Source organism: Clytia hemisphaerica, unplaced genomic scaffold (assembly GCF_902728285.1).
Source record: "Clytia hemisphaerica strain Z4C2 unplaced genomic scaffold, Clytia hemisphaerica genome assembly, whole genome shotgun sequence".
NCBI classification, from domain to species: Eukaryota; Metazoa; Cnidaria; class Hydrozoa; order Leptothecata; family Clytiidae; genus Clytia; species Clytia hemisphaerica.
In genome coordinates, this window is record NW_027103890.1 from 777,219 (window position 1) to 793,087 (window position 15,869).

At 37.7% G+C, this 15,869-nt stretch overlaps 4 protein-coding genes across 4 annotated transcripts in view; 2 read left to right on the forward strand and 2 right to left on the reverse strand.

Moving 5' to 3' along the window:
- The window catches only part of LOC136808599 (E3 ubiquitin-protein ligase SHPRH-like), a 79,399-nt gene that overhangs the window by 37,948 nt on the left and 25,582 nt on the right, over positions 1-15,869 (reverse strand). The window contains exon 14 of the mRNA XM_067065133.1: positions 139-221. Coding sequence (XP_066921234.1) covers positions 139-221 — 83 coding nt within the window. The remainder of the gene's footprint in view (positions 1-138; positions 222-15,869) is intronic.
- Positions 2,398-4,721, forward strand: LOC136808596 (acid-sensing ion channel 2-like). The gene is made up of 2 exons (XM_067065129.1): positions 2,398-2,838; positions 3,267-4,721. The coding sequence occupies exons 1-2, from the start codon at positions 2,491-2,493 to the stop codon at positions 4,698-4,700; spliced, it is 1,782 nt and encodes a 593-aa protein (XP_066921230.1). The 5' UTR covers positions 2,398-2,490; the 3' UTR covers positions 4,701-4,721.
- LOC136808595 (uncharacterized) lies at positions 4,809-11,747 on the forward strand. Its single transcript, XM_067065128.1, has 8 exons — positions 4,809-6,059; positions 6,232-6,357; positions 6,550-6,867; positions 8,928-9,374; positions 9,510-9,815; positions 9,950-10,132; positions 10,304-10,765; positions 10,964-11,747. Exons 1-7 carry the CDS (start codon positions 5,723-5,725, stop codon positions 10,483-10,485), a joined length of 1,899 nt encoding a protein of 632 aa, XP_066921229.1. The 5' UTR covers positions 4,809-5,722; the 3' UTR covers positions 10,486-10,765; positions 10,964-11,747.
- LOC136808597 (uncharacterized) lies at positions 13,531-15,317 on the reverse strand. The gene is made up of 2 exons (XM_067065131.1): positions 14,466-15,317; positions 13,531-14,248 (listed from the first exon to the last, which is right to left on the reverse strand). Exons 1-2 carry the CDS (start codon positions 15,289-15,291, stop codon positions 13,680-13,682), a joined length of 1,395 nt encoding a protein of 464 aa, XP_066921232.1. The 5' UTR covers positions 15,292-15,317; the 3' UTR covers positions 13,531-13,679.

A 15,869-nucleotide genomic window follows, 5' to 3' on the forward strand; every position in this document is an offset into this window, starting at 1 on the left:
AGTCATAATTTGAAACAAAATGAAACAGCCTAGCGCTATCGTAAGAGCCTTAACCCGAAGGGTATATATCATAATTGATTACAATACAACAAGAAAAGAGTATGGCATAATGTGACTATAAGTAGCGGGAGTTCTTACGTAGATGTTGGGCAGAATTGCTCATGAACTTCAGGAAGACATCAAGCTGCGTCTCTCCACGAAAGCCAGTGCTCGTCGCCTCTCTAAAGAGAACAAGAAAGAAATGTTACTTTTCAATAGACGATATCGGATTTAGATAAATGCAATGCATTCTGGTTTCTAGGGACTCTCAAAGGAATTATAATAGATCAATTATAATAGATTATAATTCCTTTGAGAGTCCCTAGAAACCAGAATGCATTGCATTTATCTAAATTCGATATCGTCTATTCAGTTAAAAAGATTGGATATTGAAGTGCGACGTATCAAAAAAGTTCGAAAAAAAAGTTATTCCAAGACTTAATATGGTGATATATTTCTACTTGCCGTTACTAACAAGTGTTCTGGCTGAGAGATTTTCCTCCAAAAGGCGGAAGACATTTTAAACGAACGACTGAGAAAGTAGGATATACTAAGGAAAACTGAATGAAATTATCCCGTAATAGTTATCATTATCATACGTGAGGACGGAATGATTTCTTCCGTTAATACTAGCATACCGCCACCCCAAGAGGTCAGTGATAAACAACAAGTACACGGGAACCGAAATTATTGTGGATAATTACCATAGAAGCCGACAAATTTTATGTCCTCTTCGGGCCTTTTCTTTCCAAAAATTCCCCTTTTTTGTAGATTAACCTTAATTCGTGTCCTAAACGACACTTTGTTACTCAAGAATTTTTGCAGATATTCAGAATTCACCACTGCAATGACTTTACACGAAATTATGCAACTTTTCTGTTTTTGTTCCACCCAATACGTCACTTCTTCTATTGTTTAAGTGACGTATTGGGTGGAAAAATTAAAAAGTTCTCAGAAGACTCTCCAGTGGTGCATATCATGAATACTATTCGTTGAATTGAGCAAAAATATCAGGAACTTAAAATGAGTGGTAAAAATAATTACACGTTATTTTTATACGAACAAACTATATAAGAACATAAGGCTTCGATGTTCAGAAAATTTTAGGGCTTTGGGGACTCCAAAATACCCGATTTCTTAGGAAAATGGACAAAATACCCCCAAAATTGTGAAATTAAAAACATATTAAGAACATTTTTAGGCTTGAAACTCAAAAAGTTAAGAACATCCGAAGGCTTCAAAAATTTTGGATGTTCTTATAAGAAAATTATAAGAAAAAACGTGTAGACCAATAAAATTTCCTTTGAATGAGAAAGTTTACTAAGTTTCTTTTATGAAATTGAAATTAAAGATTTATCACATTTTACATCAAAAAAAGCCATGGGTTGAATGTAATTTTAAGGTGGAAGGTACCGAGTTTTAAGGCTTTTTCGAGAGCAAATACATAATAAAGAGGAAACAAAGGAAGGAAAAAAGTAAAAAAGGGAAAAATATCTTTGAAATAGAAAAATTTGAAACAGCTTGTTGTTTTTCCCTATGGAGCTTTACCTTCTTTAAGCTTGGTTTCCACTGTGTGATAACTTGTGATAGTGTGTGATAGTGTGTGACAAAAAACTTGAGATAAAATTTTGTTTAGTGGAAACGCATCTGTCATATCCGCTCGTAGAAAGAGGGAAAATTTGTGATAGCAAACTATGGAATTTGCTTTCTATTATATTTTTAACAAAGGAAAATTGAAATAACAAAGAAATGTCACGTAGAATACACCAGGTGTGTCGGGGCGCCTTTCTTGTCACACGTTATCTCACACAATTTTCGTGTTCTTGGATTGAAATTCATTTCAATCCAAGAACACACTATCACACGTTGTCACAGTGTGATAACGCGTGATAAAAACTCTTTTTAAACGTTTCCACTATGAGATAGAATTTTATTTTGTGATAGTGTGTTCCAGACAGGCTGTCTGTCACACATTATCACATGTTATCACACAGTGGAAACTAAGCTTTACAAATCTTGACATCTTAGTTCATTAGACTTTTAAATTTGAAAGGAAGTTCGAGACAAGAGAAAAAATTAAAGAAAATTCTTTAAAAAATAAGAAAAATCGTCGGTTAAAATGTCGTGATAAAGTAGGATAAAATTAGAAATAAATTAGGAAATTAGTCTATGATATTGTATACAATACTTTTCTTTGGTAGTTTTAACTGCCGATAATTTAAGAATATCAAAGAAAAGCAGTGAAAAAATTGAGGTGGGAGTTGGAAAATTTTTCACGATGACGAAAGTTCTAATTGAGTTGCCATGGTGTTTTTAAAAGACGAGGCGGTATAAATATGTTATTCTCATGCGAATTTCATTTTCCTTCAGAAAAATCATTTTCTATTATTTGTGTTCTCTGTGTAAATTATAGACTTGCGACATTTCTTTTCTTTTGCAAAAAAAGGAAAAATGGTCACATCAGCTAGAAAGCAATCATTAATAACAAGTTCGGCTAGTGTGTTGGTGAAAAAAGCTACAAAAATTATCCAAGTAAAATCAATCGACTCAAACATGGAAAATCTCGACAAGCGTCGATTGAGCTCGATCAATGAAGATACAGAGAAGGAGAAACAATACAAAATGGAAGAACAAAAACAGAATTCTCCCTCAAGGTTTGGACGAAGGAGCGATGAAGGTTTGGTGTATTTATGGAAGAATTTCGCTTCCAACACAACAGCACATGGCTTTTCAAATATCCTGATGTCATCACATATTTCCATTCGTCTGTTATGGATTGCTGTCATAATTGTTTGCCAGGTATAACATGAAGATTTTTTTCGAGAAAATGTTTTTGATTTTTAGCACACGTTTTCTTTAAGAACATCCAAAACTTTTAACTCTTCGGAAGTTTCCAAGCCTTAAAATTTTATTATTTTTGTGAGTATTTTCTGCGAATTTCTAAAGAAATCCGGTGTTTTAGAGTCCGCGATGCCTTAAAATGTCCTAATTGTTCTAAACTTATTCTTGATATTTCGGCTACCGAAACCCTACGTTCTAATATAGTTTATTCTTATAAAAAACATGTAAGTGGTATTTTAAGGTCAAGCTTGTTATTTTCCGCTTTCATCGATGCTGCCTTCTTTAGGTTTACCAAATTTGAAATTGGTACTGATTCGATTCAAATATTGACGGCTATTTTTGGTGAATAACCTCTACTAAACTATTTCTACATTTTCAATTTCTAGGTATTGCTGTACCTACAGATCAATCCCCTGGTCATTCGCTTCTTCCAAAAACCAACCAAAACAAAATTATATCTTCAAGAAGAAAGCAGTCAAGTTTTTCCCGTCATAACTCTATGCAACACAAATGGTATTAAGCAGAGTCAGATGATCAACCTTTTAGCCCATGAACAATTCTCAGATATTGCAGAAGAGCTAGAAACTAAGAAACGACGTAAACGCGCCGCGAGGGCCCCAAAACAAGGAGCAAATAGATCCTTTACTAAGGATAACTGGAAGCCACCACCCAAAACCACTGAAGATGAGGATTCAGAGGATTATTTTGAGGTTGATGAAGCTGACATCAAAGAGTATGCTATGAAGATGAGAATCTTATCACGTCTCGGAAATATTGCCCAAGATGAGAAAGAAGAGATTTTCAAATATGGTTATACTAAGGACGACATGATAATTGAGTGTAAATGGAAAGATTATTATAATTGCAAAGCTGATCGGTGGTGGAAACCCGTCTGGCACTGGCGATACGGGAACTGTTACTCTTTTAACGTGCCCGACCAAAGTATTAACAAGACGGTTCTTAAAGTCACAGGGGCCGGTCCAGATCATGGCCTTAAGGTAAAGCTGGATCTACACCAAGAAGAGTATCTGACTGATTATTTGACCGAAACAGCTGGTATTGTTTTGCATATTGGAGAGCAAGGTGGCCGGGTCGAACCGTATAGCGATGGCTTCAACTTGGCCCCGAATTTCGCACACTATCTCACACTTAGCAAAACGAAAGTGGTAAGAGCGGACCCGTTCAACAACGGAACATGCGTACAACACTCTAGACGAGATTTGGGAAACAGATCATTTTCCAACCAATTCATCAGTAAATATTCTGTCCATGCTTGTCGAGAGATTTGTCTAGCACGCAAGCAGCTTAACCATTGCGGATGTAGCAGCTACTGGCTGCCGTCATTAAACGGGTCGCGGACGTGCGATGAGAACGACATGACATGCGCGGATACGTATTGGCAGCAGGCTATCGAAGGTAAACTAGACTGTTTGGCAGACTGCCGACAACCATGTAACGAGGTCAAGTATGAAATCGAAAGCTCGTTTCGCAAATATCCAATCAAAATGAAGGAGACAGACAAGAAACTCAAGGAGGAAAACGAAGACGAGCAACTCCAACTTTTAGTCTCGTTCAAAACTTTGGAAACGAAAGTCATAGAGGATGAGGAATATTACTTCTTAGAGAACCTTCTCGGAGATATTGGAGGGCAGCTTGGCTTATTCTCTGGTATTTCAGCATTGACCTGCATCGAACTCTTGTTCTTTTTGGTGAACACCATAGTGGTGATTTCAACCACGGTGCGTTGGTATTGTTGTTATATACCAGCCAAGAAAGGTAGTGTGCAGAATTTCGACATGAATTCGAACTTTAAATCATGAAATATCTCATATCATTTTTAACCAGTCACGATTAACTTCAAATTAAAACCCACCATCTATATCGTCTATTTAGCCCAGAAAAGGCAAATTAGCCTAGATTGTATTGGCAAAATAGCCGATATTGATAGAAAACTGATTTTTGAGACTGTTAACGCTTTCGATAGGCGTTCTATCCACCTACATATTGGTAGTAAAGTTTGTCTAGTGTTTTTTTAACGACTGAAAAGTATGAATGTCATTAGATTTTCGAACGTCTTGCGTTCAAAACATTCGAAACTTCCAGTCCAGTCAACAGAGTCCAAAATAGAAAAAAGCATGACGGACTAGTCGGTTCTAAAACTGGGAGTACTTTCGCTTACAAAGGAGACCCGATTCAGTAAGTAGTTCAAGATCAGTGGTATGAACACAATGTTGTTCAAGAGGCCTTTGGATGGCTTGTCAAACTACTAAAATTTCCTTTAAAATTTCATTCCTACGCTTCGATTATTATCACAATCCTCCCAATTATAGTAGTAAAAACTTTTGTTTTCAATCCTTTACAAACTTACAAGCGGTAAGACACACTCCCTATTCATCCCCTAATAGTGGGGAGGGGACTCATTATCCAATCGATAGTTTTCATAGAAAAACACTACCTTATTGGAACTAATTTTCGCGGGAACTAATTTTCGCGGTCGAAAAAAAAAATCTGAAAAATTGCATTTGGCGGGTTTTAAATTTCGCGGTTTTTTCCATTCTGGAATTTTCGCGGGTTTTAATTTTCGCGGTTTTGCCTTTTTTTGGACAAGTTTCTTTCATTTTCCTAGGGATTTTTCAAATTTTTCGATAAAATTGGAAAAAATTGTATTTCGCGGGAATTAATTTTCGCGGTTTTCGACTCCTAAAATTTTTCGCGGGATCAAATTTTCGCGATTTTGACGAAAAACCGCGAAAAACGCTAAAATTAAAACCCGCGAAAATTAGTTCCAATAAGGCATATCATCAAATAGTGTTCACTTCGCGTGTGCACTGTTTGGACTGCAATGTCTGTAAAAAGAACTATCAGGAGTTCTACAGTACGAAATGCATTTAAGAACTTTTTGGTGCCGATTTTTAAAGATAAATTTTTTGTTGTTACTCTACGTTGTCTTTGGGATGTACAAGAACAAGATATAAATTTAGCAAGCTATAATATAGATAGCAAACGAGACGAACTTGAATCGATCGTGAATTTATATGACGATGTGGTAGCCTATTTTTCTTGCACGTGTGCCATGCAGTCCTCTATTTTGAGAAAAGAACTGAAAAAAACAAATGGAAATACTGAAAGTGACCAAGAATACCAACAATATGAGGATGATGACGAAGCAATGATACCAGGTACATATATTATACTTTAGTCCTCTGTGTGGCGTGTTCAATCTTTAAACCATATCTGATATTTTCTCCGACAGCTTGTGAATAAATGGTACTCTCGCTTTGCTTTTACTTTTAAAATATAACTCTTTATTTTCTCCGAACATGTGCTCATTGGAATTTTTTATATTTTTAGGCGTGTCTTTTTGGATCGCTATAACATCAACCAAACGTGGGGTGGCAAAATTTGAAACTGACATTTCCTCAAAAATGATGCTTGCCGGGTTGGACGTTTCTTCGTGTAAGCCGATTACAGTGAGAGGTAAGTTTTACTTATTGGCTTGTTTATATTTTTGGAATGAATACAAATGATTATGAGATGGTGTGTGTCATAAAATACTTTTCATATCTCCATCATTTTTTCTTGTCATGTCAAAAAATCTACTCCCCTTTTCTAAATTTTCTTGATTTTTACTACTAATAAATTTCAATAATGAAATGTTCTTTTAATCAGGAAGAGGCAAGATCGATACAGCCGAAGTTTATTCCAGGTTGCTGTGTCAGGTTTTGAAAGACCACGCTTCCACGACCATCATCAACAAGGCAATGAAATTCTTTTTCGAGGCTGTCCGAAGAAAACTGCGCAAAAGAGATGGGCTCACACTAACCGAGAATCCGATTTTTGAAGATTTTGAGGAGGGTGAACCATTTGCCAAACTGACGATTAGACCATCAATGCCGCAAAATTCGAGACAAGATCTTCACAAAGCAATGAAAAATATCCAATTTTTGACTATAGCCTTTACCATTGACGATGCAGAATCTTCCAATGGTAAGTTTTAAATAAAATTATCGCCTAACACTGTTAAAGGGCTTTGAAATTAAATCTTTTTTGCTTGTTCCGAGCTTGTTCCCAAATTTAGCCTGCTTGTTCCCGTTAGTGTCACGTAGTTCTTTGTTGTTACTTAATTTCTAGAGAAAAAGTGAATCTTGGATGGTTAGGCTTGGATATTTGAATTTTTTTTATTGTTCCAAGCTTGTTCCCAAATTTAGCCTGCTTGTTCCCGTTTTAGTGTCACGTTGTCCTTTGTTGTTACTTAATTTCTAGAGAAAAAGTGAATAGTGGCTGTTTAGGGTTGTAAAATTTTTAACTCTTTTCTTGTTCCGAGCTTGTTCCCAAATTTAGCCTGCTTGTTCCCGTTAGTGTCACGTTGTTCTTTGTTGTTACTTAATTTGTAGAGAAAAAGTGGATAGTGGCTGTTTAGGGTTGTAAAATTTTTAACTCTTTTCTTGTTCCGAGCTTGTTCCCAAATTTAGCCTGCTTGTTCCCGTCAGTGTCACGTTGTTCTTTGTTGTTACTTAATTTGTAGAGAAAAAGTGGATAGTGGCTGTTTAGGGTTGTAAAATTTTTAACTTTTTTCTTGTTCCGAGCTTGTTCCCAAATTTAGCCTGCTTGTTCCCGTTAGTGTCACGTTGTTCTTTGTTGTTACTTAATTTCTAGAGAAAAAGTGGATAGTGGCTGTTTAGGGTTGTAAAATTTTTAACTTTTTTCTTGTTCCGAACTTGTTCCCAAATTTAGCCTGCTTGTTCCCGTTAGTGTCACGTTGTTCTTTGTTGTTACTTAATTTCTAGAGAAAAAGTGGATAATGGCTGTTTTTCTTGTTCCGAGCTTGTTCCCAAATTTAGCCTGCTTGTTCCTGTTAGTGTCACGTTGTTCTTTGTTGTTACTTAATTTCTAGAGAAAAAGTGGATAATGGCTGTTTTTCTTGTTCCGAGCTTGTTCCCAAATTTAGACTGCTTGTTCCCGTTAGTGTCACGTTGTTCTTTGTTGTTACTTAGTTTCTAGAGAAAAAGTGGATAATGGCTGTTTTTCTTGTTCCGAACTTGTTCCCAAATCTAGCCTGCTTGTTCCCGTTAGTGTCACGTTGTTATTTGTTGTTACTTAATTTCTAGAGAAAAAGTGGATAGTGGCTGTTTTTCTTGTTCCGAGCTTGTTCCCAAATTTAGCCTGCTTGTTCCCGTTAGTGTCACGTTGTTCTTTGTTGTTACTTAATTTCTAGAGAAAAAGGTGAATCTTGGATGGTTAAGCTTTGAAATTTGAATTCGTTTTCTTGTTCCGAGCTTGTTCCCAAATTTAGCCTGCTTGTTCCTGTTAGTGTCACGTTGTTCTTTGTTGTTACTTAATTTCTAGAGAAAAAGTGGATAATGGCTGTTTTTCTTGTTCCGAGCTTGTTCCCAAATTTAGACTGCTTGTTCCCGTTAGTGTCACGTTGTTCTTTGTTGTTACTTAGTTTCTAGAGAAAAAGTGGATAATGGCTGTTTTTCTTGTTCCGAACTTGTTCCCAAATCTAGCCTGCTTGTTCCCGATAGTGTCCCGTTGTTCTTTGTTGTTACTTAATTTCTAGAGAAAAAGTGGATAATGGCTGTTTTTCTTGTTCCGAGCTTGTTCCCAAATTTAGACTGCTTGTTCCCGTTAGTGTCACGTTGTTCTTTGTTGTTACTTAGTTTCTAGAGAAAAAGTGGATAGTGGCTGTTTTTCTTGTTCCGAGCTTGTTCCCAAATTTAGCCTGCTTGTTCCCGTTAGTGTCACGTTGTTATTTGTTGTTACTTAATTTCTAGAGAAAAAGTGGATAGTGGCTGTTTTTCTTGTTCCGAGCTTGTTCCCAAATTTAGCCTGCTTGTTCCCGTTAGTGTCACGTTGTTCTTTGTTGTTACTTAATTTCTAGAGAAAAAGTGGATAGTGGCTGTTGTTCTTGTTTCGAGCTTGTTCCCAAATTTAGCCTGCTTGTTCCCGATAGTGTCACATTGTTCTTTGTTGTTACATATATTCTAGAGAAAAGATGGATGGTGGCTTTTTCACTTATTATTTATATAATTTTTTTACCTTTTCAGCTTCTAACCTTACACCATCGTTCATTCCAACCGATCCAATTTGTATTGCTGTAGCAGAGCTATCAAGGTTCATGAAGGAGAAAAGCTATGCCATCTGTAACGGGAAAATCTACAAAAAGGCTCCAGATAGTGCTTTCTCTTACGTGTACTGTCTTACAGTGAAGAGGTTCCTGATGAGATCACTCCGTGTTGGCTCGGTCGCCAATGTGCTGGCATCGCACATCAATTCGGTATCGAATTTGCTTTCAGATCCAGACTGCGGATTGATAAAGCCACTGAAGATACTTTACAATATCATTGAAGTGTTGCCGGCACGTACCATCTTCGTAATTTCAGAGAAGCGGTTTTACAAAATCAGGAATTTTCCTGAAGGGTGCACACCCCGTGCGTTCATCCGCTACACATATGATAAATCATACGTACCATATCCTGGACCTTTCATCCAAGGTAACCACTTCCAGATTTTAAATTGGCCTTTGTCATTTCGACACATTTCGATATACTTGAAAAGTGACATAAAACTTTTGAACTTTGTAAATTTGTTTGAAACTATGAAAACCTTCTTTTTGTTTTTCTCTTCAGGAATAATGAACAGTTTTCCCGAACGGAAGACACGAGTTCATTTCTTGCAGAAATATTTTCAACTATTGTTGCACAAAAAGTTCCCAATGAAGGAGCCAAAACTTTTGCTAGAGGGCGACTCAAATTCGGGCAAAACCAGCTGGGCTGCCGTATTCGAAGGTTTAATACCAACAGAAAACATCGCTGGAGTCACCCAAGAGGGAAGATTTGCAGGACATTTGATAAACAATCAAACCGAGTTGGTGTTCATGGACGAGTGGACTGTTAACAGTCTTAGTTGTGAAGATGCAAAGCGTATACTTCAAGGTAAAATGATAAAGTTTATTTCAATCTTATCTTCGAGAGGTAGACTATTGGCATATCGATTCCTGCGCAAAGTGAATTTGGGCGTGTCTCGAGTAAAAACATTGACAATTTGGGTTCAATCATTTCTATTTTAGGTGGTTTAATCATGCTCTCACAGAAACACGCCAGTGCAACAAAGGTGATGTACAACTCGGGTTTTTTTATCACTACGAATGTGCTACCAAACTTTGGAATATCGAAAGATCATGACGCTGTATACAACCGGCTGAAGGTGTTCTCAACAAAACCGTTACCAAAGAATGATTCCAGTGTAACAAGTAAGGCATTACAGTAATTACGATTGGTGCATTTCAAAAAACTACGTTTGTTAAATTGAAGCAATTTTTTTTGCAATTTCTTAGAGCGTATAGTAGATTATGTATTTCCTATGTCTCACGTCTTGATTATCCAGCTGATTTAAATGAACGGTTTCCATATCATTCTAACAGGATGGCTGAGGCGTCACTGCATGGAGGTCATTCATTATTGTTCAGAGGTGCTTAAAGAGACGCCCCTATTCGAGAGCTGCGATGACGCTTACGTATTTTCTACTAAAGATGACAAAGTTGGAAGCATATACAATGATTATGACGGCGGTTCCGACAAGCTAATCACGGTTCCGACAAGCTAATCATGGAGTCAGACTTTCAGGAAGACGAATTATCATGTTCTCAGTCTGCCCATGAACTAATACAACAAGAAATTATCAGAGACCCGATTGTGGATGACGAGGATATGGATTTCTATTTTCTTGAGTCGGACGAGGCAACTCCAGCTAGGTGGGCTAAAACACACCAACTTTTCTACACGGAGAAAGGAACTACTCATTACCAGTTGTGTATCAATACTTTGAACTACATGTCTAACGAGGATTGGAAGAAGGTGCCTATCAACCAAGAGGACATAAAGAGGTATTTGTTATTATTTCTCTCAAAGTGTGATTAACTGAGCCTGCAAATTGTTTTGAAAAGGTTAATTTGCCAAGTTTTACCTTTGAATATATTATGGATTCGAAATTCTTATGCTCCATGCTCCGATTGAAACATAAGGAAACTTCCAGCACCACGAAACTGATGTTATATTGACGGCTGATTTCATTATTTTTTTAGGTACGAGATAAGAAGAAAACGCAAATGGCGTGGCGGAGATACGTTTTACGAGGCTTGGCTAGCACGGCAGGAAACGGTGCCTGAAACTCCGTTAAAGGATATGCCCGCCCCAAATGTTTCAACCTCCACCCCTACTAATGTAGCTGAGCAAAACTCTAACTCTTCTAGTCCAAAAAAAACGACACTTCCCAACCGAGTGTTAAACTTCAGTCCTATCAAAAGAAAAAAGTGTTCCCAGGGAAGTTCTTCCACCCCATCAAGTTCGAGCAAAACCTCTGCACCTTCATCGCCGAAGTCTTCAAAAAGATCTCCTCTACATCTCTTGAAGATTCTTTACAGCGACTATACAAGTGATGACGACGATGAAGTTCTTCCATCCCTGAAGCGGACGAAGAAATCACAGAAATTGGAAAAGTCAAATGAAATCGATAGTGGCACGTCAACGGAAAGCGCTTCGGACGAAGATAAGAAACCGCCACGAATTAAAGGTAGAAAAACGCCCTCTGTAATCACGGACCCAGTCTCCTTGATCACAACAGACGAAGAAGAAGGGGGTGAGGTCAAGCCAAAGATCCGTATAAAACCTGTACGCAAAACTTCCTCAGAGATAACAAACCCAATCGAAATACCGGATTCTGATGTCGGAGAAGATTTTGTCATTGTATGATTGTTCCATATTTTTTATATCTTTGAAACCCTATAACTAGATTTATAAATTCTTTTGTAATGTCGTGTTATTGTCATTATATTTCATAAAATATAAGTTTCTGAGGAGCCCTCAAGTGAAAATCCACCTTTTCTCTGAAATTGTTTAACAATAAGGAACAACGTGTCACTAACGGGAACAAGCGGGCTAATTTGGGAACAATCTGGGAACAAGAAAAATCTACAATTTCGACCCACCTTTTCTCTAGAATATAAGTAACAACCGGGAACAACGTGACACTAACGGGAACAAGCAGGCTATTTTTAGGGAACAATCTGGGAACAAGAAAAATCTACAATTTCGACCCACCTTTTCTCTAGAATATAAGTAACAACCGGGAACAACGTGACACTAACGGGAACAAGCAGGCTATTTTTAGGGAACAATCTGGGAACAAGAAAAATCTACAATTTCGACCCACCTTTTCTCTAGAATATAAGTAACAACGGGAACAACGTGACACTAACGGGAACAAGCAGGCTATTTTTAGGGAACAATCTGGGAACAAGAAAAATCTACAATTTCGACCCACCTTTTCTCTAGAATATAAGTAACAACCGGGAACAACGTGACACTAACGGGAACAAGCAGGCTATTTTTAGGGAACAATCTGGGAACAAGAAAAATCTACAATTTCGACCCACCTTTTCTCTAGAATATAAGTAACAACCGGGAACAACGTGACACTAACGGGAACAAGCAGGCTATTTTTAGGGAACAATCTGGGAACAAGAAAAATCTACAATTTCGACCCACCTTTTCTCTAGAATATAAGTAACAACCGGGAACAACGTGACACTAACGGGAACAAGCAGGCTATTTTTAGGGAACAATCTGGGAACAAGAAAAATCTACAATTTCGACCCACCTTTTCTCTAGAATATAAGTAACAACCGGGAACAACGTGACACTAACGGGAACAAGCAGGCTATTTTTAGGGAACAATCTGGGAACAAGAAAAATCTACAATTTCGACCCACCTTTTCTCTAGAATATAAGTAACAACCGGGAACAACGTGACACTAACGGGAACAAGCAGGCTATTTTTAGGGAACAATCTGGGAACAAGAAAAATCTACAATTTCGACCCACCTTTTCTCTAGAATATAAGTAACAACCGGGAACAACGTGACACTAACGGGAACAAGCAGGCTATTTTTAGGGAACAATCTGGGAACAAGAAAAATCTACAATTTCGACCCACCTTTTCTCTAGAATATAAGTAACAACCGGGAACAACGTGACACTAACGGGAACAAGCAGGCTATTTTTAGGGAACAATCTGGGAACAAGAAAAATCTACAATTTCGACCCACCTTTTCTCTAGAATATAAGTAACAACCGGGAACAACGTGACACTAACGGGAACAAGCAGGCTATTTTTAGGGAACAATCTGGGAACAAGAAAAATCTACAATTTCGACCCACCTTTTCTCTAGAATATAAGTAACAACCGGAACAACGTGACACTAACGGGAACAAGCAGGCTATTTTTAGGGAACAATCTGGGAACAAGAAAAATCTACAATTTCGACCCACCTTTTCTCTAGAATATAAGTAACAACCAGGAACAACGTGACACTAACGGGAACAAGCAGGCTATTTTTAGGGAACAATCTGGGAACAAGATAAAAGTTAAAAATTTTACGGACTTAGACAGCCACTATCCACTTTTTCTCTAGAAATTGGGTAACAACAAGGAACAATGTGACACTAAGTGGAACAAGCAGGCTATTTTTAGGAAACAATCTCGAAATAAGAAAAGAAAATAATGTTTTGTATTCATGAGCTGCCGAAATTGATCGCATCTATGGTTTCACTAGTAGCAAAGAAGATGTTGATATTATTGGGAACAAGCATGTTAAATTTTGGAAGCAGTGTTTTTGAAAATTTTTTAGTTTTGTTTATCGCTCTAAAAATTTTTCTATAAATTCTTTGATATTTTTAATGTAATATATACAATTTTATCATAAATGTTAAGTTAAGAAAATATTAATTCCAGTTTTCTGTTTATTTGGGTTGTTTCTTCTTTAGTTTTTTGAAAGCTGCCGTGTCTGCACGCACTCTAAGAGAATCTCGGTTCCGCGTTGGATGGAATTGGTATTGTGTGTCCTTTAAGATTGCTGTCCAACTTTTTTCGCCATGTCTTAAAATACCTTTTAATAACTGTTCGTCTTCTTCGATGGAAAATTTTACATTCTTTGCCTTGTTTTTCGATTGAGCTTTTACTTCAACCTCCGTTTTTCTTGATGAATTTCGAGTTGTCGTGGTTCTATCGTAAACAATCGATTCTTCCAATGTGACGGGTGCTTCTTCATCCACTGATCTCACTACTTCCATTTGGATACCCTCACTGTCGTCAAGATTTGCGTTATCATCCGGCGAACACATGTTTTGAACTCGTTGCAAAATAGTATTAACTTCTATACTTTGTCTTTCGATGCTCTCAGAATCAAGCATATCTTCGTCAGAGTTTACCACATAAGGCGAAGCTACATTGCTTGTCGATGGTCCTGCTTTTTCACTTGCCACGCTCATCGATGGAAATTTGGATATTTCAGCCAAATCTTTGAATATACCTGAAATTATAAGTGAAGTTAGTGAATCTTTCACCATAAAATAAATCCTGCCTGGAAGTGCATGGGATTCGAACACAGTCCTTTGCGGTGCAAGTCTGTGCTCGAACCCTTCACACTACCACATATACTACTCTCTTTTTCTCTCAATACGGCTGCTAACCGAAGTATCGATTGACGTATAATTATAGATGTAGAACGACAAACTCGGTATACATACCTGAAATGGCTTGTTGTTGGTCCTTTCGTGCGTCTCCAAGCATTTTTTCCATGCATCTTTTCCCCTCCGTTGCCACAATTCTTGACTGTTTTTTCTTATAATGGACCTTTGCTACCTCTGAGCTATGTTTTTGATCTTCGGAGACTATTTCTTGTTCTGAATGGGATAACCTGTCGGCACTGGCGGTCTCGATAATCTGTCTGTAGCGAGTTGGATGGATGTACTTTCCTATTGCTTGGTGTACAAGGATCGTCATTGCACTTGTTAAGGATTGGTATTGAGTTCCGGCTGTTGATACCAGAAGATAGTGGCATGCTGGCTTCATGTGAGGTCTGACAATATCAATGTAATTATCCAAAATTGTAAAGACTTCCTCTGTTAGAATTAAAGTGTCGAATAGATATTTACCACTTGTCTTGAATTCTCTTTGATCAATGAAGCCATCAGTCTGCTTTGCCTTTTCGATCATCGGAAGAGTTAGATATTGAAATGTCATGGGTCTGCTGCATTTAACACGTAAAAAAAGATAGGTTGTCACGAAACGAGTGCAAAATGTTAATTCCTGCTTGGTAGGTAATGGTGTTTGCGATTTGCACTTTTCAACAACCTGCTTGAAGCCATTGATATGGTGAGGGATAACCCGCTCCATTTCTTCCAAGCTTGCCCAGCTGTCGCGACCAATGAGGGTTTCTAAATCAAAATTTCTTGTGCTATCAAGACGTTTTTTCTTCCTTAGATTATCCCTTGCCCTTCTCAAGTAAACCTCTGTAATAGTAAAACAACGCAATTTGCTATCATTGATCCCCATCGCTTTTCTATAATCCATCAAATCAGAGATTGATTTTACATAGTTCAATGCTCCAGAGGAAGACAGTTTCCATTCCTCCTCTAATACAGTCATGAATTTTAAGATGATGCTTGTCGAGCCCAAACAACAATCGATCAGCTCATAAGACAATGATGCCTGAGATTCATTGTCCCCAGTACTACTCATCAAAAACTTGAGTGCACGTTTGGCGGTCTGGTTAGCTTCCTTTTCATTTTTACCTCCGCCACAGGTAGTTCGTAGCCAATTGAGAAACGCCTTGCCGATACCGTCTTCTATAGAATAGTGAGGTTTTGAGTGGGTAGCAGCCTTTCTATGAGCCATTGGTTGATTCAGTTCAATTTCCTGTCTATTGATCTCAGGCTGATCATCAAAATAATAAAGCCAGGGGTGTTTATTGTCGATGTGTTTCCGCAAGCCCCGTTTACTACCAAAGTCGGCATGTAAGCAAAGTTTAGCTGGACAAGTGAATTTACCTTTATCGTTTTCTTCGAAAATCAACTTCCGCTTTCCATTTGCTGATCCATTGAGTGAATTCCAGTCTACGAAGAGCACTCGTCGGCGTGCCATACCGGCTT